At 41.4% G+C, this 26,466-nt stretch overlaps 1 protein-coding gene across 2 annotated transcripts in view; it reads left to right on the top strand.

Annotated features, from left to right (window-relative positions):
• Window positions 1-26,466, top strand: part of TSPAN5 (tetraspanin 5) — a 186,496-nt gene that overhangs the window by 122,064 nt on the left and 37,966 nt on the right. For both annotated transcript variants that reach the window (XM_030917450.1, XM_010358633.2), the window contains exon 2: window positions 22,189-22,239. In XM_030917450.1, coding sequence (XP_030773310.1) covers window positions 22,189-22,239 — 51 coding nt within the window. The remainder of the gene's footprint in view (window positions 1-22,188; window positions 22,240-26,466) is intronic.

Raw genomic sequence — 26,466 nt, 5'->3', positions numbered from 1 at the left:
CATCTTTTTCCTGCCAGGTACCATGTCCAAGATACAACACCTACATCAAGGAACTCAGTCTGAAGTCGAGGCTGCAGAAACTGTAGTCTAGCTTTCTGACCAAAGCTGGGTTTTGTGCTTTTATGGCAGTGTAGATTCTTTTGCTTGAACATACCCAAAATCTTAGTTTTTAATTGGTGATTCTTTTTAGGATTACAGCAGTTTTTGGTGTCAAAGCCAAAAGATTCTGAATTATTACAGATCTTGTGTTATTTTGTGGCAATGTAACATCTCTTAACCAACCAAACAAGATGAGTAGATTAGAGATTAAACTGGCTGCAGAAGTCTAAATGAAACTGAATCCCTAAGTTCTGAGACGTAGTGAGGAGAAACCATATTGCCAGTAGATCTTCTCATCCTGCGTTTGGAGTGGTTGGGATTCTGGAGTCAGATGCCTGGGTTTGAATCCGGGTTTCCCTAGGTAGGTAGCCACTCTAGTCCAGGCTACTTAATGTCTCATAAGTTCATTTTCCACAATTGGAAAGTGACAATATGGAGTTTACTTCAGTGGTTGTTGTGAAACTTTATTGAAATGACACAAGTATGTAACTGTGCCAGTCCCATTGTAAGGATGCAATAAATGCTAGCTCTTGTTTTTATTAATGATGAGTATATAATTTTTAAACTCATTGCCCACTTCGGGCAGTTTTTTACCCTGTAGAAGCAGTTGTAATCATTTTCAAATCAGACTTCCTACACCCTTCCAGCTGGAAAGAAAAGTCTCTAATTTCATTGATCTTCGAGGGTGCATACCTTAGTTGAATGAGTAATAACCAAATGGAGCTATGTAGTAGGCAGTTAGAAGTGTTAGCATCTTTGGGATCATGTGGTCAACCACATTATAAATGAATGCTTGGATGTAAGGGCAGACCTGCATCTGTGTGTGTGTTTTCAGTGGGTGGAGGGGGGCCACATGGTATCACAGCATGCCACACAGGGGTTTATGGTGGTCAAGAAGCATTTGTGGTACAGAGCTTGGAGTCTGGAGTAAGATTTCCTTGTTTTGCATCCTGGCTCTACCATTATCAATCTGTGTGATCTTGGGTGAGTCACTTAACTGTTTCCTCACCTGTTAAATGTGAATAATAACAGTATCTCTCCTCTTTTGTGAAGACTGAATGAAATAAATGAAAAACTGTTTGCAGTATGGTCATACTAAAATGGGAGCAGTCAGTATCCTACCCCCATTTCCAGCGGAGTGGTGGGCAGATCTAGCCCTTGCACATACAACTTGCAGAATATAGTAGTGAGCATAGCTGGTAAATGTACAATGAAAAAAGTTCCTGTTTCTCATTTCTACCTGATTGGATGAGACACCTATTTAATGCAAATTTCAATAATGCTGTGGTACTAACTCTGTTCAAGTTAGTAAGAGAGCTTTGTAGAGTTATTGTGACACGTGGGTTAAGTACGGCTGACTTTGGGTTAAGTATGAGGTCTAATCATCCCAGTCTGTCCTCTAAATTTTTTGCTGTTTTGCTCAACATAATTATGTAAACAGGTATTCTCTATGGAAACATTTGTGAAAGTTAAAGTACTGAAGCAGATTAAATATAGAACTAGACTGGATGCCTACATCAGTGTTTTAGTGACAGCAAAAACAAACAAACAAACAAACAAAACCCCCATCATCTGTTACATTTAATTATTTTGGCTAGTTTGAGTTCTGTTGGTTTGATAGTACTCTTTTTAGTTGATATATGAATTTGCTTGGGATTTTATACCAGTTTTCTATTTCTGCATATTTAAGGAATATTTTAATAAAGAATAAATCAACCTTGAGGATCTATGACTTTTTTCTTTTAAAGAAAGTTCATACATTAGTTCATAACCATTGAATAGATCGTTTAGAGTGTATGAAGAAGAGCAGAATCCTGTGCACAGCTGGCTTTTCTGATTTGCTGGGTATTTAGTGTGCATTTCTCTATCCAGCTCATATGCCGGATGGAGGAACGCTTTACCCTCCTGGTCTCTGCCCGTTGGCCAGTCGGGTTATTCTGGGTATGTGGAGGAGCTTTTTTGATTCTTGTTGTGAGGGATGCTTTCAGCAGAAAAGGGAGGAAGAATATTTGTCTTTCATTGCTCAATACCCAGATATTTCATATTCATCAGAAATAGCTACTTCCAAATTATTTTTTCTTCTTTAAATTAGACACAACATTATCCCATCCACTGTTATTTCTTTTTTACACTTTTATATTAGCAATCGACTGTTGGCATGTTCTCTCAGCTTCCTCTAGTGATAACATCCGGGCTTTTTACAACCCTGCTTTTCCAGGGAGCTCTGTGCACTTCACAGATTACACCATTAGTCCTCACAGTTGTTCCCGGAGGTAGGTAGGATCAGACAGAGCGTGTAGGGGTGAGAACAGAGGGCTGGGGCGAGTGAATCTGAGAAAAGCAGTGGGTTACTTCTTTTATGTTAGCATTTCTGCTTTAGGCAGACTTCTACATTTCCACCTATTTTCATATTTTCTTCAAAGCATTTTTCAAGTGATAAGTCATTAGCTTCATGGCTGCAGAATGAAGTAAGGGGATATTAATATAGCTATTGAGAAATAAGAACCTTCACTGAAACATTTTTAGGGTCGTTAAGAGCAGTTTTAACTCTTGGTTTGGGTGTGATTTTTGCCTAGAATTTGGAGTATATTTACATTGGTTTTAAATTCTGAAATTGAGTGATCAAAAGAAACCTCTCTAATGATATAGTTGTCTAACATCTTTTCAGTGTAACTCTTTGAAGGTGCGAGATTAATATTCCTAAAGCCCAGCTCTGATCAGTTCATAATTTTCTTTTGTGTCTTTTTTTTAACATTATGAGCTTTGGATTAAAAAGACCTGACTTCATTTCATGGGCTGGTTATATAACCTGTCTGATTCTCGCTTACCTCCTCTATAATGGAGGTAATAATACCCAACTCAAAGTGTGGTGGTTACAAATTAAGTGAGATCATGTGTGTGAGATACTAAGCACAGTCGATGTCAATAAAGCTTTAAAAAGGTGAAAAACAGTACAAAATCCAGATTCTTTGATGCTATGTTTCAGATGCTGGCTTGGAATCACCTCATAACTGAGTTCTTAATTTCCAGCCAAAGACAAAACTTCACTCTTCATTTTTCATGAAGCAGAACAACCAATACAATTTACATGAAGCCAAAAAGCTTCATGAAGTAGTACTTCATCTTGCCACATGCTATAGCATTCTGTTCCATTTCATTGAGGAAGAAAATGGCCATTAAACTGTGATATCAAGCAAGTTGCAACCTGTTTAAAAAACAGTGGTCTAGAAGGCCCTGCATCTCCATTTCTTAGAATTCTACCCCCTGCCTCCCTTGAGACCTGTACCCCCTCATGAAATCTTCCCTCATCTTGGCATCTGGTGGCCTTCTCTGAACTTATTTTTTCTCAGTCTCATTTATGGCATTTACTGCAAATTGGCATTAATGTTCATTATTGATTCATAACTTACCTCTATGGTGAGATAAGTACCATCAGGGCATGAACTCCATTGTGCCGTCATATATCAACCTTTGAACAAAGCAGGATATCCTGCCCACTGAAGCCCTCAGAGGTATTTGTTAGGAAATTGCCTGGTGTCTGGGATGCTTCCTTACCTTTGTGCTGACATTTGAAAGCCACAGAATTAGAGTTCATATGTTTACCTTTGGGAGCAGGTTCCCTCTTGCCATGAATACTATCTAGTTTGGATGTTTTCACCCGGTCTGCCTTGGATTTCTTGTGTATGTGAAAAAGAATGACATTAGGTTGAGATTGGTATTCTAGCTTCTAAGTGGAGATTCTCAATTTTCCTGTTTCCTGACTTGACTTTGTTGGGCCTCAGAGGCTCCTTTCAGTTCTAATAGTGTTTGAGCAAAAATCAGCCTCCTTTCTGATGAGACCCAGCCTGATATCTTTAAACCTTGGACCTTTGCAGCATGGACCAGTTAATGATTTTAGCCTATGAGACCTGCACTTTATAGCCTAGGACACCTTTTGATGTGTCTGTGTATGTACACGGTGATCTGTAGATTCTATATGTGAGAATATTTATATATGGTATTTTATTCATATAGAACCATTCATCTACAATGAGAAAATAATATACAGACCAGAATGGAATATTTATATATTAATTATACAGATACAGCAAGTCCTGACTTAATATCATCCATTTGGAAACTGTGACTTTAAGCAAAATGACATGTATATATAAGAAATCTAATTTTACCATAGGCTAATTGATACAAAACAAAAGTTAAGTTGCTGGGACATATTTCTGGTCACAAAAACATCAGCAAACTTCTAAGTAAAGATTCAAAACACTTTTAATATTAAACATTTAAATAAATGTGAGCTGTGTATACAGAACTCAGGAGGTGAAGGCTGCAGTGAGCCGAGATCTCACCACTGCACTCCAGCCTGGTTGACGGAGCAAGACTCTGTCTCAAAAAAAAGAGAAAGGATTAATAAAACCAAAATAGTTATTTACTCAATGATTCAATAATTTTAGTTCAGGGTTGAGAGTGGTCAGAATCTGTCCTGGTATATCAGGGCACAAGGCATGGACCCACCCTGGACAGGACAGCATTCCATCACACATCCACACTCACTCAGACAGGGACTGTGTGGACACTTCAGTTCACCTAATGCACACATCTTTGCGATGTGGGAGGAAACCAGAGTACCCAGAGAAAACCCGTGCAGACGTGGGGCAAATGTGCAAACTCTATGGCCCTGGCCTCTCATCAATGTTACTGAAGGAAACGACGTTGAACAAAATGACATTTCTCGAAGACCTGCTGTACACCACAGCTCACATTTAGATCCCAGTTTTGAGAACCTAATGATAAGATTTCAAGAAGAGCAGGACCCATTTTATGTTTACACAAATTACCTACTCAAGGGTCAACCTCATTTTAAGGAACTGATTTAATTTAGGAAAGCTGTTTCTTTCCCTTTTTAATCTAATTTAAGAAGCTCGACTGAAATAGTAATAGATACCAGAGAAGTGGCTGTGCAGCTCCATAGACTAACAAACCTGGCCATAGAAACATCTATCTTGGGACAATACCTTTGTAAAATACGCATCAGAAATATCTAGGAAATTATAGATAAAAAACATCTTTAACAATTTAATGATACAAACAGTAAAAAGATTTTTAAAAACATAACTGCATAGTAAAGTCTGGGGAAAGTTACTGGTCCACAGGTGTAGGCAGTAAATCTATTCATAGTCAAATTTTTCTCTTTTGAGTGTTGAACAGTTACAGGGACTTATGAAATGAGTTTTGTTTAATTCAGTGCTCAGAATTCGCAGACAAGCTTCCTTATTTAGATTCTTTCCCATCTAGTCTGCCATTTACCAGAGCTAAAGTGTGTGTCAAAGGAAGCAGGATTTGTCTTAAAGGCGATTTGGAGAAAATCTTCCTTCAATATTTAAGTGTCTGGCAAAGTCATGCTCACATGGATGTCCGTTTTGAGAGGAGGAAGTTTAAAATCAGGTGGCTTATTTACATTACTGGCTGAAAGCCTGTCTGATAGGATGACATGGAGACTAATTAATCACCTAGGGTCTCCTCATTTACTAATCACATTGCACAAAACTTCCCTGCTGACTGAGGCTCAAGGGCAAACCGTGGGCTTCCAGCCAGCTTATTTTTCATAAGCATTATGCTACCGCTATAAATTAATGTGAACCTAATATATTCTGTCAGCGGTTTACTTTCCCATGGCGACCCTCTCTAGTTAAACAGCTTTAAATGAAATCTTGTATCAAAAATGAAAAGAAGTTTCTTGCAAAAGGAAAAAAGGATTTTAAGTCCTCTTTGCAATCTTTTTTCCCCACAGTATATGCTATTTCAGTTCTGATAAAAATCTGCTAGATTAGCTGAATAATGCACAGATGACGTGATAGTTTCTTTCTGTTATCTGAAAAGTGACCTTATGTTGTGGTTAGGTAAGAGCCTTTTTAATTACACTTTTAATGGCAATAATAGTGTGTTTATTGAGTGCCTACTATACATAACACACATACCTTAATTCACTAATCGTCATGTCAGTGCTGTGTGTATGCTGGGCAATAGTCTGTATTTATGGGTGAGAAATTGAGGGTGTCACCTTGCCCAGGCCACATCCATTAAATGCTGGGGCCCAGATTTGAACCAAGGTTTGTCATCAGAGGTCAGGCTCTTTGGCCGTGTTACTATTTATAATTTGTATGATCCCTTTGTACTTTCTGTTTTAACTTCGGGAAATCAGCAGTCCTCTTAATTTTTAAAGATAAAGGCTGGATGAGGTGGCTTATGCCTGTAATCCCAGCACTTTGGGAGACCAAGGCGGGTGGATCACTTGAGGCCAGGAGTTCAACACCAGCCTGGCAAACATGGCGAAACCTTGTCTCTACAAAAAATACAAATATTAACCAGGCGTGGGTGCAATCCCAGCTACTCAAGAGGCTGAAGCAAAAGAATCGCTTGAACTCGGGAGGCAGAGATTGCAGTGAGCCGAGCTCGTGCCTCTGTACTCCAGCCTGGGCCACAGACAGAGACTCCGTCTCAGAAAAAAAAGACATAATTTTTATTTCCATGTTGATTTTTTTATATTCATCTGAATTAACAGATCATTTTAGAAGCTTGTTGATCTCTAGCACATCCTTTTGTATCTTCAAATCACTTTAATGTCATGCCACTTTTTTCAGAGAACAAAAAATTATGGATGTCTTTAAACCAGAGGAAATAAGGGAAGCTTATTCACATCCCTCATGCTGTTGTTCATCAAGAGACTCTTCTAAACAATTCTAACAGAAAAGGAAAATTCCAGAGTGCACACACATGGATAGTTTCCAAGGCAGTGCTTGTTGAGAACCCAAGCTTCTCTCATGAAGCTGTGAATAGTTTGTCTTATATGTAAATTAATTTCCAAGAGTCTGTGCAATAAAGTCTTATATAAAAGAATATATAAAGGAATGATTTGTCAAAACCCATTTTCCTTGTTAAAAATACCTAACTAAGGAGAGAGGTTGATACTCGGTGGCTTCTGTAGGCTCTGCGTTAAGCCAGTACTTTACTTCTTAGTATGCAGTACTGATGTTCTTGGTTGAAAGGAATCCATTCCATTTCTTTTTATAGTGTCATGAAAAGTTGGAAAGAGGAAAAACTGAGCTGAACATACAGAATAAATAACTAAATGGTGCCATCAGGCTGCCCTTTTGTTTTCAGACATCCCCCCTCCTTCCTCCTTTGTGAGTCACTGAGCCAGTGAGACGGATCAAAGATGCCTCAGTGTATAGAACATTTTATGTGGAGGTTATTTGTCATCCACAACAAAGGACTAATTGCCTCTGTGCCTTCTTTCACATGATAATCAATGGATTGGGATCTCTTGATTGTGTCCCACGCATCCTGCATTCATCTCTCAAGATTTTTTGGTTTTGATTGAATTTATAAAACATCAGAAAGATGACATCAGTTCAGTGCAACTATTAAGGGAATTTTAAACAAGAGTATGGAAATATGAAAACAGAGCTTGAAGTGAAGGCACCTGTCATCGTTCTTTTTGTAAATGGTTGATTTGATCACAGGTATAACTTCTGTGATAGCTATTAAGAAGGTCCGGATGGAGCATTTATTTCAAAAGGCCCACCAGGAGAAAATTCAGTTCCTGTTTCAGCGTGGACTTGAGGTTCTCAGAGATGACTTCTTGGATGACTTTGTTGCTAATGTTATCAATCAGGTTTCATTTTAAAGAAGCTTTCCGAATTCTAACAAGAAGTCAGTGTGCTCTCAGTATAGTTTTCTGTAGTGGATTTGCCTAATGTGGCGGTTGGGCACATAGGCCACGGGAGCCTGTAAGTGTAGAAAACACCATTCAGCTCATTCTGTACAATGTCTGAAGCTTTGAAGTTACATTCTTCTGGCATTTAAATTATTTCAAAGGCAAGATGTTTACTAAAATGTACCTGCAACATGCAGTTATTTCTTAGGAACTTTTAATATTGACAGTTAAATTAGGATACTTTGAAGTGAAAGAATGATACATTGACTGTAGCACAGACATCTGTTTAATAATGGTCACTTTTCCCCTCTGTAAATGTATAAATGTCCTATGTTTCTTAGAAAAGAAAGATTTCATCAGTGAAACAAACAAAGAAAACCAGAACCCACAAAAACAAAATAAAATTCAAAAACACACACCGATATGTAGACGTAGAGAGAGCATTTGTGGTAAGTGTTTTAAACATAGCTATTAATATCTCAGCAGCCCCCTCAGCTCTGATGGCACTGACATCCCACAGGGCAAACCGAAGCAAGCCAGGGAGTTGGAGAATAATCTAAGATACAGACTCTTCTGTGGTACAGTAACACTGAGTGTCAAGGACTATGAAGGGTCTGAGATTTCACCCTGCATGCCAGCAAACAAGTTAGCCTGCCACAGTGTCACAAATCCCGGCAGAAGGCATCACACTGCTGGGGCAGAGACATAGGACTTTATTAATCGCAGCAATGCCAGGAACCAGAGGATCAATATTTTTGTACACTTTCCCTGAGCCCTAATTCTTACAGGGTGGTGCAGAGAGGGCCAGGTGATACATAGTGAGTTGTATTCTAGGAGAGGAACCCTGAACTTAGGGAATTCTGATCTTTTATAATGGGCAGTAAGCCTCCCTGACCCTTGCTCTGTAAAGAAATACTGTATCTTTCAAGGCTATCTGCTGTTCAATTTGTCTTGAAAAGGTAATGAAGGACTCACTTGTATTGTCAGTCAGTGCCTTGCTGATAAGGTGGCTCACACCTGTGATCTCAGCGCTTTGGGAGGCTGAGGCAGGTGAATCACGAGGTCAGGAGTTCGAGACCAGCCTGACCGACATGGTGAAACCCCGTCTCTACTAAAAATACAAAAATAAGCCAGGCATGGTGATGCGCACCTGTAATTCCAGCTACTCAGGAGGCTGAGGCAGGAGAATCGCTTGAACCAGGGAGGTGGGGGTCGCAGTGAGCCGAGATTGCACCACTGCACTCCAGCCTAGGCAACAGAGTGAGACTCAATCCCCCCCACCCCCCCAAAAAAGTGTAGATGTGAGAATTGTCTACCCACACAAACTGTTCTAGAAATAGGCACCAGATAAGTACCGATTCCATGAATGGCTAATCTGTGCTGCCTTCTAAAGGCAGTGCAAGGTGCCAAATGACACAGCCATAACTGCAGCATTGTATCTCTGTTATTTTAACAGATGGGTAAAAGATGGTATTTTAATTTATCCTGTATCTATGCAACATATTCTTCTCCAGATGTCTTCCCTGTGTTGGACAATCACAGTCTTGTGACATTGCAGCAGGAGTTATTACCCATTTACACTTGAGGAGACTATCATTCAGTGACTTGACCAAGGTCACACACAGTTACTCTGCCACTACACCTGGGGGCTCCTGACTCCCCATCTGATGGTCGTTGGAACACATTGTGTAACTCTGCCTCCTTTTTGTCTCCTACATAAGGTAAAGGATATTTCTAGATGTTACAGAGGTGGCCCCAGGCCAGTCCTGAGCTCCTTCTTGGCAGTTTCCATGCCTCCCAACTCATTTTACCCAGCCACATCATGCACAGTGTCTGGTGGTCATGATGGACTCATTTGAGTTGAGAGAAGTTACTTTTTTTAATGCTTTCTTGTTGCTCTATATTTTAATGTCCACTTAATGGAACACAGTCTGCACTGTTGCCACCCCTTTGCTTAGTAGAGCTGGCCCCTTTCTCTCCTTAATGCATAATTGCTCTGTGGGCTTTGGTGGCACCTCTTTCTTGGTTTCCTGCTGCTCTTTTATCTAATTCTTCTGAATCTCCCCTCTGGGTCCCCTCTGTGCACTGCCGCATAAATCTTCATGCTCTCTAAGACAATGCCTTGATTCTCTTTCCTCCAGACTGTACATGGCCTTAATGATAACCACAATCAGTTATTTATTGAGTCAGGCATGTGCCAGGCACCTTTTCATGTGCCACACACTTTCAGCACATGCGGTATCTCATTTAGTCTTCACAATGACCCCACGAGATAGATTCCACTTATCTCTGTGTTTTGTAGAGGAAGAAATAGAGGACTGACAAGTTAAATTACTTGTCTAAGGTCACACAGCCAGTAAGTGGTGGAACCTGAATGCTAAGCTAAGTTTGACTCTGAAGCCAACTGCTGTCCATCCCCCAGATTTCCTTGTGCAAGAGTCAGGATCTTTCCACATCAGTGTCTGTCACCTGTCTTGGTAATAACGCCTAAAACTGAAATTTCTCTCAAAATATTCTCCACTTCTAGTATTCCTAACTTTGTAAATGACACCAAAAGCCTGCCAAGTTGTTTAAGCTAAAAACTGGGACGTTTCCTTAGACTGCACTCTTTTCTTCACCTCCCAGGACATTCTCCTTCATCCATTCATTTTTTTCCTTTCCTTTTCTCTTGCTTTTCCTTTCCTTTCCTTTCCTTTCTAACAGACTCACCGTCTCACTCAGGCTAGAATGCAGTGACGTGATCATACCCCAGTGTAACCTTGAACTCCTGGGCTCAAGCAGTCCTCCCACCTCAGCCTCCCGAGCAGCTGTGACCACAGACACATACCACCACGCCTGGCTGATTTTTTAAATTTTATTTTTATATTTATTTTTTATTTTCACTGTGTTGCCCAGGTTGGTCTCAAACTCCTGGACTCAAGCAGTCCTCCCACATTGGCCTCCCAAAGTGCTGGGACTACAGGCTGAGCCATTGCACCTGGACCTAAAGGCCCATCGTTTTAACCTTGCACCCTGCTGCTTCCTGCCACTGAGTTCATAGAGTCTCCGCCTTTTCATCTGCTGTTTCCATCTTGCTGCGGCTGCCTCTTCCTTTTTCAGCTGGTGTCATTCTCACCAAATTAGTAGCCTCCCAATTTGTCTTGCTACCTGCAGTCTCATCTCTCTTCAATTCATTCTTTGTACTGTGCTGGAATGATGTTTCTGAAATGCAAATCTGATAACTATTTTGCTTAAAATCCTTGGTTGGCTTCCCATGGCTTGCTGGTCCCTTGGTACCCATAACACATACAGCCATGCTGATCAGGCCCCCACTTAGCCCTTCTAGCCCAGAGGTTCTCAAACTTTACCACATGTCACAATTACCTGCAGGGCTTGTTAATAAGACAGAACTTGCTGGGCTCCGCCCCCAGAGCTTCTGATGCAGTAGGTCTGGAGCTGCCTCAGAATTTGCATTTCTGACAAGTTCCCTGGTGCTACCACTGGTGTGGGGACCAGAGCCTGCCTAGTGCCTTGTCTGGCTCTCTCTGCTCCAACCCTGGAACCACATGCTGGTTCCTGAAGGGACATGCTGTTTCAGACTTTGATCCTTTTGGATAAGCTGTTGCCTCTACAGGAGATAGTCTTTCTATCGCCTTCTCTTTAAAATACAGTTCAAGTGTCACTTCCTAAGAAGCTTCCTCTGACCCCTGCAGTGATCTCGGAGTTTCTGTGGCAACCCGTGTGCATCTCTAGGAATGCTCCACTTCTGTAATTGAGTTGCCATTTATGTATCTCCCACCCACTCCCACCAGAACATTAGCTCTTTAAGAAAAGATATCTGTTTTCTTTTTCACCCTTCTATCCCTGGCACCTAGCATGGTGGCTGGTATATACTGAAGATATTCATTAAATAAATTGAATGATATAATCCTGCTTTTACCTTAAAAAAATAATTCTATTTTGGTTTTTATTTGTGGTCACCTTTATCATACCTTGTTTTTAAATGTCAAGATAGGCTGAGCGTGGTGTGGCTCATGCCTGTAATCTCAACACTTTGGGAAGCTAAGGGGGGCAGAATCACTTGAGCCTAGGCAAAGTTAAAAAAAAAAGTCGAGATGTTTCAACATAAAAACAGTGTGCATCTGACAGTATTAAACTTTAGAAGCTGCCATTAGAGCTTATAGCTCAACTCTCTAATGCAAGCAGCAGTTTATTCCTATAAAGGCTGATGTTTGTCTATAGATAACTTACTTCTCATGCTCCGATTTGAAGTGCTTGAGTAATTCCTCAGACCTTCTCAGCCTTCAGAACATTTCTCTGGTATGTTTTTCAGCCTTGGATTTATCTAATCAGGGAGTTACAGATGGAATGGTGCAAGCCGTTCTTTTACTGAGACAAGCAAAGATTAGTGGGCTGTAAACTTGCAGACTCCATGTTTCCATCCAAAAGTGGATGTCTCATCCCTCACTTTTCCTTTTACGTGCCTGTATTGCCTGGGTAATTTCCAAGAAGAGTATCAGTTTGATTGCTTGCACAGTCCTCCCTTTTCTCCCCTCCCCATCTCAGATGACTAGTTCCTGCCAAAATGTCAAGCTCCAAACCCTAACAAAGGAGTTTCCAAACAAGACTGTCCCTGGATTGTAGACATTTCTTCAAGGGGTGCCCCGGCCTTCTTCTGGTGTAGTGCAAGTTCAAAGGCAAAGAGCCCTTTCATCCTCTGGGAAAACAGAGAACACAGTTCCAAAAATGCTTGGATACCTCCAAAGAGACCTCCTCCCCTGCCTCACCCCTTTCCCAGGCTCTGCTGTGTGGTGTTTTTCAGGAACCATTGGATTTTAGCCATATCATTCTGTTTCCATAATTCAACAGGGAAGCAGCGGGCAGCTCTTTCCTGCAGGTGGATGTGTGGCTGAATTATATATTCCTCACACAGCAAGTAACAACATCTTGTCCAATAGTTCAGAACAACTGGTATCTCCATTCAGTTATTTGGAAAGAAATTTCCCTCTGCCAGAGCACGATTAGTCTCTGAGCACCATCAGTCTCATGCCTGTTTTGCATGTCTTGTAGCTCACTATAAGCCTGTCACAGGATTAAAGCATGAAAGCAATTAATCTGGTCTCTTATTTATGTCTTAGGACCAGTCTTAATCTGTTTCGTGGTGTTGCTACAATAGAATACCTGAGACTGGGTGATTTATAAAGAAGAGACATTTACTTAGCTCACGGTTCTGCAGGCTGGGAAGTTCAAGGATATGGCCCTGGTTTCTGGCGAAGGCTTCCGTGCTGCATCATAACATGCCAGAGATGCACAAAGGGGAGACAGACACGTGCAAAGAGGGATCAAACAGGAGAAGGAACCTCACTTAATGCCAGCCAACTCTTCTGGGAAATAATTCATTCCCAGAGAACTAATCCAGTCTCAGGAGAGCGAGAACTCACTACTGTAAATACAAGTGTTCAGTTACCTCTAGAATAACTGCAAGCCATTCATGAGAGCTCTGCCCGCATGACCCAAACACCTCCCACTAAGCCCCACCTTCTGACGCCACCACATTGGGGATCAAATTTCAACGTACATTTTGGTGAGGGCAGACAAACCGTGTCCAAACCATAACAGTACACTTTTGGCTACATGTAACAGGAAGCCCCCAAAGTAGCTTTAGCTAAGATAAGAGGCACTTACTTAAAATAGGAGCCCAGGGGATTGCATGGAACCCAGCACAAGGAGTGCAGCCGCAGGTCCCAGGATACGAATCCGGAAGCAGTCAGGAACATAAGCTTCTTTGGGTCTCTTTTCTACTGTCTATGTCTACATAATATCCCCCAGTCTATTCTAGCATGAGGAAGGTTGACAAAAATCACTTTATCCAATACCAGACTCTTGGGAAAAGGGAGACTCTGGCCCAGCCTGGTATTCATTGTAACAGCTCTTCCTGAGTCATATGTCTGACCCTAATGACTCATCTGTCCAGAGAGTGGGAGAAGGCCCATCCTCCACAAATATGCCTACAGGAGCCCCCGCTGGGGCAGGGCCAGTTTTCATAAAGGGGGATGTGGATGGAGGCGCTAACTCGATTAATATTGGTTGTTATTTATATCCCACATTCTTCTGAAAGGATTCTGTAAAAAATAGGTGAAATGAAACCAAACCCATTCACACAGGATATCATGTGAAAACCAGGAGCAATAAGGTTAGGGAGAAGAAAGATGCATCTAAAAGCCCTGATGGAGAGAAACTTCTTTAATACGGAAATTAAATTAATCAAAATTAGTGGATTTAAAAGTTCTGAGACTAGTCACTCAGAATTCATGAACTAGGTTGCTAAGAAAAGAAATGGAAAAGAAGTAAAATTAAGTACCATATGAATATCTGACTAGAGTGTGTTAGTTTCTTTTAAACGCATGGGATACTGTATACATTTTTCCTGGAAGGACCGTCAAGCTGAAATTGAGGAGAGGATGAATGCGAGGCTGGATGCTGCCACTTCCTATGAGCACATGCTCTCTGGTTAGCACAGGCCGCATCACTGATCCCTGTTATCTGATCCCAGGTCGCATCACTCCTTCATAATCCTCTGTGTTTGGGTGTGTGTATGTGTAAATGTCAAATAAGAGTACATGCAGCGAGTGATACAGAAGTTCAGGGGAGGGAGAGAGAAAGAGAGAGAGAGAAAGAGAGTCTCTGATCACTGTGAACTAGTGTATTTTCTTGTACTTGGAGGAGGAGGGTTTGAAGCTGCGTTTCATATTGAACAGTTGTAGATGGCAGGGATGGAGGGGCAGGTTGAGAAATGTGTCAGGAAGGGGGCAGGAACTGATGTTAATGAAAATACTGTGCCAAGCACTCAGTGCTTACATGGTCACATCAACACACACAATTGCTTTATGCAGTTCTGAGGTGCCCTTCTTATCTCCATGTGACAGGTAAGGACACCAGAGCTTTAGGAAGTCAAGAAACTCTCCAGTGATTGTTTGTCTCAGGTGAAACCAGAGTCCTCACCACAGCTGCAAAACCCGACCCAGCCTGGTTCCTATCATCTTCTGTGCCTTGCAGCCACTTGGTGGCTGTGCCTCCAGACCTTCCCTGGAATGCTGTTCCCCGGACACCTACCATTCACTCCTTCACCTCTTTTGTGTTTTTGCTTATATGTCACTTTCTTAGTGAAAACCTCCCTTGTTTTCTCTACTTTCGTATTGTAGTGTCTCCTCTGTCTTCTGCCACATGACAAGCCTCTGACACTGATCTCTTTCCACAGCACTTCCCATTTTTAAAAATTCCCTGCATCTACTCACTTATGTTTCTTCATATTGCCTTTCTCTTCCAGCATACTTCAACTAGAATGTCTACCCCAGAAGACCAGTCACTTTGTTTTGTTTCCCAGTTTATCCAAAGCCCCTAGATGACTTCCTTGCTCATGGTAGATGATCAATAAATATTTGCCAAATGAACGAAGACCCTTTCCCAAGATCATGAAACTACGAAGCACTGGAGTCAGGGTTCAGCAGGCAGGGTGCACTCGGGCCACACTGAAAGGAGGCCATCAGGACTAAGTGACGTGAGAGATGGTGACCCTGGCCCGGATGGGACGTGTCCTGTTTACAGTTTGAGCTTTATCAGTCACGCCATCTTACCATGAGGACTCCGGACAGTTTGAATGCACAAACTGGGACATGGGGACCCAGTGGGAAAACTGGGATTGACTTTCTGCATATTGAATTTTCCACCAGCCCACGGTTACTCCTTTGACATGCCCAGAATTATGCCCAGAGGTTTTTTATTCCTGAAACAAGTCCCTCCTCTATAAAGACATTTATTTTGTTATTATAAGTATTTAGCACGTTTGTGTGGACCCCTGCTAAAACTGGAGTGTTGTTCAGACTAAAGTGTCAGAAAATATATAATAGAAAGTACAGGTGCTGCAGTTTCAGGAAAATACATCTTTCCTAATGGCACTTCCCCCCTTTCCTCCCTTTTGTGCCAAATTTTTAAATGCATTTCTCCTGTTTATTCAGGCAGAGATTAAAATTTTCTTAAAGACTTCATCAGAATGTTGGGTTTTTTTTCCATTCATTGTTATTTAGGATGATATTTTTGTGACTCCAATTTAGGTGAGAAGATTGATTTGATCTTTATTTTCCTCTATCATATTTACCTTGTGTGCTGTTATTTTGAGTCTGTTCACAGGACCCTGGGCAGATTGCTGTATTTTTAAGCAAAGAGGATTTAAAGTGTCAATTTAAGAATTGTCTGGGAACTTGATGTATACTATATATGTATATAAGCTTTTTATGAATAAAAGCAGAAGTGTTGGAATTATATGTAGATTTTAAAATAATTTATTTTTAAAAAGTATACAAACTGAAATTTATTTCAGAGAGAATTCAGATAGCAGCCAAAATACCCAGAGAAGAAAACTGCCCTTCAGAAGTGCCACTAGATCAAGCTAGTTATGAAATTGGCACCTGAGAATAACTTCTGTCAGAGAGGATGTAAGTCTTTGGAATTTTGAAGAGCCGTAGTCTCTGTAGAAGATGCCAGAAATGTAGGCATTATCCTTAACACCTCCTTTTCCTTCCCCTTTCTCCCACCCCCACTGAAAATGTCAGTTTTACTTCTCAGTAGCTCTCAATTCCATCCATTTCGTCATGTTTCAGCCCAGGACATCATCAGATCTTGCCTGTATTACCAAAGTCACCTCCTTTTGGTCCCTGTAGATCCACTCAGACTCTAATCTTTTCTGCGGCCCAGATCCTCATTTTTCCAAAGCCCAGATCTGCAAAGACCTGCCTGCCTAATCACCCCTGCTCACCACACATAGCTGGCCTTTAAATGGCTTCCTGGCACTTGTAGGGGAATGACTGGATTCCTTAAGGTGGGCTACAAGGCCTGCATGGGCTGATCCACGCTCGTGTCTCTAATTGCAAACCTGCCGTACCTTCCCCACTTCCTCCATTCTCTGTGCACCAGCCATACCAATTGCCTTTTAGACCTGTTTACTTGCCATGCTTTTCTCTCCACTGGGACTTTGTACATTTTCTGCTTTGCCTGAAACACTCTTCCTCCTTTCTTTGCTCACTAACTCCTTCTCGTCCTTTGGACTCCATGTGCGCATTTCTCACTCAGGGAAAACTTCAGATGCCCCTCCGGGTCAAATCCCCCTGTTAGAGTTTCTTTGGCTTTATTTGTTTCTCCCTTGTAGCACCATCAGGAATGATTTTACATTTTACTCTTTATTTGATGACCGTCTCTCTCTCTTACTGGACTGTACGCTCGTTGTAGGCAGGAACTGTTTCTGTTTTCTTACTTTCATTTATCCCAAGAGAAAAGTAGTGTCTAGTACAAAATAGGAACTCAAGAATATTTGTTGCAGATTATAAATGAATGGATGAATGGCTTCTTGAAGTATCCATTTTTATACCAGTTAGAATAAGGCACTGTACTAATTTCAAAATGTTGGAGGTTCAGCAAGGATGAAAACCACCAGATAGGGAGGAAAGGATCTTCCTCTTGTAGAACTCAGAGAAAAGTGGGGCAGATGTGTCCCTCCGTAGTTAACTAATCACCCTCATCACACCCTGGGGCCATTTTCCTCTCCAGCTGTTCCCAAGGGTCAACTCTGCTGCCTCTCCTTCCACTATGCCTGGAAGGCTTCCATCAGCCTGCTCGAGGGCCGTTCTTACTCCCAGGTGGGAAAAACGTACCTTTGATGCCTAGAAATTAAAAGAGTAATTTAGAGTCTTAGGGCATGAGTTTCATTATAGTTCTCCATCCCTGAGCTTGCTCTGTGGACAAACATTCTATGCATATTAGGAAAGTATAATAGTTTTGATCTTGGGCGAAAGATTCAGATTTTCTGAGCAATGTAGCTCAGGCACCTTTATGATCTTGAGAGAAATACTTAAAATACATTTCTTTTTTTTTTTCTTTTTTGTTTGAGATGGAGTCTCACTCTGTCGCCAGGCTGTAGTGCAGTGGCGTGATCTCAGCTCACTGCAACCTCCGCCTCCCAGGTTCAAGTGATTCTCCTGCCTCAGCCTCCCAAGTAGCTGGGACTACAGGCGCGCACCAACACGTCCAGCTAATTTTTGTATTTTTAGTAGAGACAGGGTTTCACCACGTTGGCCAGGATGGTCTTGATCTCTTGACGTCGTGATCCACCCACCTTGGCCTCCCAAAGTGCTGGGATTACAGGCGTGAACCACCGCACCTGACCTTAAAAGTTCTAAGCCTCAGTTTCTTTATCTATAAAATGGGGATTAAAACAATATCTAGTGCCTGGGATATTGTTGTGGGATACTTTGTACCAACATTATTCTATAAAAATATAATGCAAACCACTTATGTAGTTTACGTTTTCCATAGCTATCTTTAAAAGGTGAAATGAAATTAATTTTAATGTATCTTATTTGACCCAGAATATCCAAAATGTTACCACGTCAACATGAAATCAATAATAAATATTAGTGAGATATTTTACATTCTTTTTATTCATATTAAGTTTTCAAAATTCAGCCTGCACTTTACACTTACCGGCACAGCTCAGTTTGAAGCAATAGTCATGTGCCACGTAATGATGTTTCAGTTAACAACCAACTGCATGTACAGTGGTGGTCCCATAAGATTTTTATACTGTGTTTTTACTATGCCTTTTCTATGTTAGATATGTTTGGATGCCAGATACTTACCATTGTATTACAGTTGCCTACAGTATTCAGTACAGTGACATGCAGTATAGGTTTGTAGCCTAGGAACTGTAGGCTATACCATAGAACCTAGGTGCGTAGTAGGCTATACCATCAAGGCTTGTGTAAGTACACTATGATGTTTGCATGACTACACATTTCTCAGAACATATTCCCTTTATTAAGCAACACGTGGCTGTAGTTTAGCCATACTTAGCATTCAACAAATGCTGGCAAGATTATTGTTATTTATTTTAAAACATCAAAATTTGGGTTGACAAATATTTGTACTGCAATTTGCATATATTGCCATGTGGGAAGATGCCTCAGATATATTTTTTTCTATTTCAAAAGAGTAAGGGGTTGACTTTAAGAGTTCTCAGCTATTTCCTGCAAGTGGGCCTCCCTGGGTTTCAGAATGAGGTCAGTTTGGTGGTTTATGGTCGTCTTTTCTTTGGGAGGTGGGAAGGGGAAACTGAATGTGCCTCAAGTATTGCGTGCCTGTCTCTGTTTTTGGCTCTTCTCTGTTTAATTATTTGGAACTGGAACAACTTGATTTTAAAACAAAACATATGGTCTGAGAGTAATTGGGAGGACATTTGCTAGTGATGTAGCACTGAAGGTATGTATCAAGTTGAGGCCCAGGCTTACACCACTTGCTTGCTTAGGTATTGAGTATTTTCCTTAACTTCAAATTGTGTTCTTTCCCAGTTCTTAAACCCTTGTTTGGAAAGTCACAGTGAAAGCAGGAAATACGGGAGCAAGATTGTAAAGGAAATTGTGAGTCTTCTTTAAATCCCCTACTTTTTTTCTCTCTCTTCTTTATGGAAAACTATTGGTTTCCAAACTATTTATATGGCTCGTGAATGAAAAAAGTTGTCTCAAAGTGCCAAGAGGAGAGAGGAAAACCTATTTAAAAAGGAGAATGTGGACCCACCATTGAATTTCTCTGTTCTTCTGCTTAACTCCATTGCTGACACCAAAGTAGGGAACAGAAGTTCCACAACCAGTGCTTATATGAAGGCAAGATTGTTGTCTCTCTTTACCTTTTCCACACCCCTTTGCTTGCTGGGGGAGGAATATATGATATGCTGATCATATATTCCTGATCAGAATTCCTGAGGCATTCCTGAATGCCTCAACTTTTTATATCATGGGGGCAAAGGGGAATTTATCAGGACTGGTAAGAACATGTATTTCTCTCGTTCAAGTCTCTGCTCCTCTACTTAGAAGCTATGTGCCTCTGAGCAAGTTATTTAAACTCTCTAAGCCTCATTTTCCTCTTTCCTAAAAAGGGGATAATAATAGCGCCTATTTCAGAGTAAAACTGTTGTGACGCTTAACAGAGACATTGCACACAAAGCACTAAGCACAATGCCTGGAAAGTAATAAAAACAATTCTTAGAGATCAGGCAGAGGTCTTCGGCAGGAATGTGTCCACCCCATGAGCAGCAGGAGGGACAGTGAATACTGCATCAGGGAAAAGAATCAAACATCTGTCCATGAGGAGCTTCAGCACTGGAAAGTCAGCCATTTCACTGGGTTGTGTTTGATGTCAGTGTGTTGAAGTCAAAGCCTTAACTCTGTGCTTCTGTGCTTCCTAGGTCTCATGGGAGCCTGGACACTCACTTGTCAGTGGTCGTTCTCTTTTGCCCGGCACCTATAAATATGAGAGGAACATGCTGAATTGTTTTATTTTTGTACTACAGAGCCCTAAGTACCTTTGAGTCATTTGGGGATTCACTTGTTTTGGATCTGAAATGCAAAATGAAATAACACTCTGACCAGGTCTGAGCATGGTTTTTCTGTTGGGATAGTGAAATGAGAAATCTTTCTGAACACTTTCCAAGGAGTCCCCGGTAAGAGCAAGGGGTAGGAAGAAAGGGGTCTTCAGTTCTTGCCAAATCAAGGACATGCTTTTCTGTATAGGGCTCAGATTGTATTGTGTGTTGTCTTGCTTCAATGTCAGATGAGTGTCCAGAGCTTTGGGAAGGTCTGCTTTTAAAAACACCACTATGTTTTCGGAGTAGCTAGTTGTCTTTTGTCAGTCCTCTTTTCTTTCTGCTCTTCCATCTGTCCAAGTCCCATTTGGATTTATTAGTCATTGCTTACAAAGTATCAGGAACTCCCTGCTGAGAACCATGAAGCCCTCGCCCAGTGGGCAGGTCTCAGATTTCCCTGGAACTGTAAAAAATAACCCCTCTCGCTCATGTTTTTCTTGCATACCCCTCTCAGTGGACCACTTTCTCCACATTAACTTAATCAAGATGTTAGTCAAATAAACAGTGTGCTGCCATCAGACTGAAACTTCTTGTCTCTTTTCAGTGTTCAGAAAGGAAATTGAGAGTTGCTATTGATAATAAACATGAAGCATATCTTTACTCATGGCCAATTACACACAGTCCTGATCACTGAATTTTTAGTGGGTGGACAGCCCTGTACAATGTGTCATCAAGTCTGTGTCACCCCAGTTAGAAAACACTCCATTGTTTTCTATATCAAGGGGGAAAAAAATTATGGGATACCATGGATTTTAAGATACATCCCAATTTCAGATGTGTTCAAATGTGGGGAAAATATGTGTATCTTATAGCAGATGGAATACAGTGAGAATTAATTAAAATGGAAAGCCCTAGGCTGGGAGTGGTGGCTCACACCTATAACCCCAGCACTTTGAGAGGCCAAGGCGGGAGGATTGCTTGAGCCCAGGAGTGTGAGACTAGCCTGGGCAATATAGTGAGACCTTGTCTCTACAAATAATTAAAAAATTAGCCAGGCATGGTGGCATGCACCTATGGTCCCAGCTACACGGAAGGCTGAGGCAGGAGGATCTCTTAAGCCTGGGTAGTTGAGGCTGCAGTGAACTGTGATCGAGCCAGTGCTCTCCAGCCTGTGCGACAGAGTAAAACCCCATCTCAAAAGAAAAACAGTAAAATGGAAAGCCCTCCTGGTTATCACCTGTTCCTCTCCTGCCATCCCCCCAGTCCTCAACACAGCTAATTGACAGAATGGTGAGAGGTGTGGGTATGTATGAGATGTGCCTCTGCCTTGGGGCTGAGTGTGTAACTCAGTCCCATGTGTTGTATACTCTGTGTATGTACGAAGTTGTGGAACTGAGTTGAAACCAAGAAGGGTGGTGGGAGGTCCTCTGAACTAAAATTTACACAATCGAAGTTTCTGAAAACAGAACTTAGAAATTTTCTTTGGGTTACATTGATAAGATTCTTGTTACCTTTTGAAGGCATGATCAAAGAGGGACATCTGAGGCTCTGCATGCCCCTCCCTGACGTGACCCATTTGTAATGGCGCAATGCTGAAGAGAAGATGCCAGCTCTTCTAAGTTCATGCCTCTGCTTATCCATTTTCCAGTGACCACAGGCCTCAGATCCATGGGGAATCTGTTTCCTCCCCTACCCTAAAAGGCAGCATATTAAATGTTATTGATAATTTCATTGTATTCAGGATTCTACCTAATTATTATTCTTCATAATCTGAATGACTTCTAACCAACTGTGTGTCTCCAGCCCTAATGCTGTAAAAATTTTAAGCAGAGGGATTATGGTATTTATTTTCCTGGTAAAGATGAGTGCTCACACTTTAGGAAAAGCTATTTCCCAGCCAGGTAAAGCAACAAAAGAATTGATTGAAAAATTTCTTCTTTATATTAGCGGCATTTTCCCTTATAGTTACACTGCTTTCTTTCTTTTTCAGTTTTTGGGAATAACGTTTCTTGGAATTGGACTGTGGGCATGGAATGAAAAAGTAAGTTGAATATGAAAATGCACACATTGTGGTTGTTAGAGGCTGCACACCATATTATGTATTATCCCCGTTTCTCTTTGACAGCCACAGAATATAAACATGGCTCTTTAACGAGAAAAAGTGTTGGTGGAAGATTAATGTCATATTCTCAAAGATACTTTAGGAATTGTGCCTAAATTGATGACTACATCAAAACAATTACTGAAGTAACAATACAAGTGCTCAACAGAGAATGTACCTTGGAATTTGATCAGTTAGCCAAAGATCGATGTTCCTATGGGATGTTTTCTCACTCAGGCACAAGAATTCCAGTAATGATTATAAATATCACTAAACCACCTGTAGCCTTTTTTCTTTTCTGCTTTTTTTCTTTAACCCTTTGGAAGATAACTCAAGCCATAAAAAATGATTTTTTTAGTATGTTACATGATAAACTATTAGCATGTGGATTGAAGGAAGTGGGATATAACTTCATGTTTGAGTATCAAATACACTCATCGCTAATGTAAATAATGGGGATGTTTGGCTGCTGGTGGCAAGTATTAAGAAATATACAGTTTATGATAAAATACAGTATAATAAAAGAAAATCTGGAAATACAGAGTAATGTATGTGACAGTGAAGATACAGTGTTCTGGGCAGTTTCTGCTCTAAGCAACACACTCATGCAGACACCGCCTGTGTCCACACCTTGTCCACACCTCTCTTCCCATCACGCCCTCTGATTTTTCTCTACAGCTTCTCCTACTGAGGTCACCACTGGAATTCAGCAATGAATATAAACCACCCTCCCCTTTTTCCTTCCTTCTTTGCAAATGAAATCACCTGCAGCATTTCATCTATCCTTGTATCTGGCTATACACAAAAGCTTTATTATCTCCCACCCTAAGGACAAGGGGATGTATAGACTGGTTAAAAGTTGCCATAAACTAAAATTTAGCTTAAATTTTCCCAGAAGACCATTCTTTGATCCTGTAGGTATTTCACCCTCTAGTCTGACCCTGGTCTGAAGCTGAGAGTTCCTTTGAAGTGGTAAGTGCATTAAGAAAGGAGAGAAAAACTGGGGAGGTCCAGTGAACAAAAGCCCCTCAGAGGCCAGTAGGCATTTCCACAACTGAAATAATGTTCGGACAGACCACATAAAACAAAACTCAGAGCAAATCCTTAGTTTTGCAAATGAACCATCCTATATTTATTTACAGAATTCTTCTACAGAATGTAAAATGTTTTATGGAAAATGAACCACTTTTTAGCAACAAGAATAACTGGAGCTACCTGGAGTTTTGAGGCAAGGCAGTAATTATGTATGAGATGAGACAAATTAAGCTCCCAAAACCGAGATAATTTCATCTCTAGAAACTTTTACATTGAATAATGGTTGGTCTTGTCTTGGATTATGGTTACCTTTTGCCTCAAGCCTATTGTGAGCTTGGAAATTTGTGGAGTCTGGGAAGTTGGTTAGCTGCCAGATAACATAGCTTTTTATAACTCCTTTAATAAGAGTCCATTTCTATCTGCTTTGAAAAAATGCTGGAAGGCATTAAATGAACTAATTGTCTGTTCTAGCAATAAACAGCAGTTGGTAATTTTGATGTTTTTAAAATTTTCTCTTTATGCAACATAATTATCTTTTTGTTTCATCAGTTGCCTCAAATGTCTCTTCTCTGATAAAATCACAAACTTCTAAAACTGGCAGTGTCATACAAATATCAGAGCAAGGGGATGTTGTGGTCTTTAGGGAGGGATGAAATAGCAGTTCCTTTTTTGTAAGGGCCACCATCAGCCAATAGAAGATTTCTCTTGAGATCCAACGTTAACCTGGCCAAGGTTACCCACCTCTATGTAGCAGAACTCCATAAGCAGGGAGCAAATAGAGGCAGCAGAGGGTGAAGCTGGTGTTAGCCATGCACTAGCCCAGTTTGGTGAGTGCTGGCCACATGGGGCCTGAGTGTGGGGAATACAATGAGGGATGCAGAGTCCCTGTCTCATGGAGCTTGCATTCTATTGGGTCACTAACGAGAAGCAGTCACTGCCCAAGTATGTTTGTCCAGGTACTGGTGAGTGCTGGCAGGAAACATCAAGTTAGAGAGTGGTGGGAAAAGGAGTCTTTTAGATGAAGGAGTTGCTAACAGCCTCTCTGAGGAGGTGGCATTGGAGCAGAGACCTGGATGAAGGAAGAAGGAGCTGCAGGGTACCGGGGGAAGAACGTTCTAGGAAGAGGGAATAGCAAGTGCAGTGGTCCTGAGGCAGGGACTTTGGTGACTCCAGGGAACAGCAGGAAGGCCAGTAGGCCTGGAAGGGAGAGAGCAAGGACAAGAAGAGGTGGGGTGTGTTGCCAGAGAGAGGCCGGACTGGGCAGAGCCCTACAAGAAGTTTGGATGTATTCTAGGTACAAGAGGAAGCCACTGGAGAATTTTGAAAAGTCTAATAAAACTTTTGTTTTAAGACCACTCTGGTTGCTGGGTGGAAAAAGAGCACAGCTTTGCAGCTTTGCTGTGGACTGAATGTTTGTGTCTCCCCACCCTGCCAAATTAATTTGCTGAGGCCCTCATCCCCAATGTGATGATATTTGGAGGTGAAGCTTTAGGGGGGAGGTAATTAGGTCATGAGGGCAGAGCCATCATGAATAGGATTATTAATGCCCTTCTGATAACAGAAGAGACAAGAGAGATTATTTCTCTGTCTGCCAGGCAAGGACATAACCAGGAAGAAAGCCCTCACTAGACACCGAATCTGCTGGCACCTTGATCATGGACTTCCCAGCATCCAGAACTATGAGAAGCAGATGTTTGTTGTTTAAGTCACCCAGTCTGTGATCAGTGTTATACAGCCGACTAAGACAGGGGTAAACAGACCTGAGTTCAAATACTGGCTCCTCCAGTATTTGAGATGTGTGGAACCCACACATGTCATCTGTGTGATGTTGGCCAACTGAATTAACTTCTCTGAGATGCCCTTTCCTTGTTTGGCAATAGGTATACTATTCTCACCTTATAGGATTGTTGTGAAGATTAAATGAGACCTCCCTCAACACAGTGTCTGCTGTAAGGCAGATGCCCACTGGAGACATGGCTTCCTCCCCTGGACACATGACCATAGGCTGTCCACCCTTAATATGGGGCAAGAACACAAAGGTAGTTTTGAAAGCGGCCTCAAATTTTGGGAGACTTTCAGACTCCAATCAATGGACCAGAGAACTGGTTTTGTTTTGTGGTCTCTTGAGGAGGATGTGAAGTGTGTTGATCTCCTTGGTAACTGCAGTGACTGCTCTCTCAAAGCCCCTTGGGTTAATTCCTGAGTTGGGCCAGGCCTCTGCTGGAGTGAGTTTTCAAGGTGTACCCCAGCCTGGTAGACAGTGTGGTGGACACTGTGCACCTGCTGAGCTGACACCACCAGCCCATGAATCAGTACATCCCCCAGACCCAGATGTGGCGACATTTACTTATAAGAGGCCTGGAGGGTAAATCCCCAAACCAGATCATAGCTGGAAGGATGAGATTTCCACTAGAAGAAACACATTTTCTTAACAGATAGGACTTTCAACATATTCATGTGAAGTACAGAAGCATTGAAAGCAAAAATGATTACCCCATACTTAATATCAGTCTGAGTTTTAAACCTAGGACTAATATTGCAGTTCAACATTAAACATAATAATTTAAAGAATTCATTTTGTCTGAGTTTTACATCAACTGTAAAGATGCAAAGGATGACTGTCTCCAGGGGAAGCCGATTTATGTACAATTGCTCAGAGATCATAGGATCTGCTGTTTGGAAAGAACATTAATAATTATGTGACATGAATCACCTCCACAACACCCTTGACAACATCCAGTGATAGTCAGCTCATTCATTCAAATAACATTTACTGAGCACATAGCATGGGCAGGGCTTGTGCTGAATTCTAGGGAAATGTGGATGAAGTGACATAGTTTCAGTGCTCGTGGAGTTTATCCAGTTGTAGGAAGGGTATGTGCGTATACATAAAATAATACATTGCAATAAATGCTACTTAGGGGTGTGTGTATGTTTAATGGTTCCCACAGCAAAGTGCTTACCATTTCCATCTCTTTAGGTTGCCCTTCCTGTTGGAAAGACCTTCGTTCCACCAAATTAGAATCATGTCCCACTAGTTTTCACTCACTGATTCTGGATTTACCCTGTTGGATCCCACAGAATAAGTCTTTCCACATGTTAACCCGGGAAGTATGTCAGGGTGAGGTCCTG

Source organism: Rhinopithecus roxellana, chromosome 2 (genome assembly GCF_007565055.1).
Source record: "Rhinopithecus roxellana isolate Shanxi Qingling chromosome 2, ASM756505v1, whole genome shotgun sequence".
NCBI lineage: Eukaryota > Metazoa > Chordata > Mammalia > Primates > Cercopithecidae > Rhinopithecus > Rhinopithecus roxellana.
This window is presented reverse-complemented; position numbering and strand designations above follow the sequence as displayed.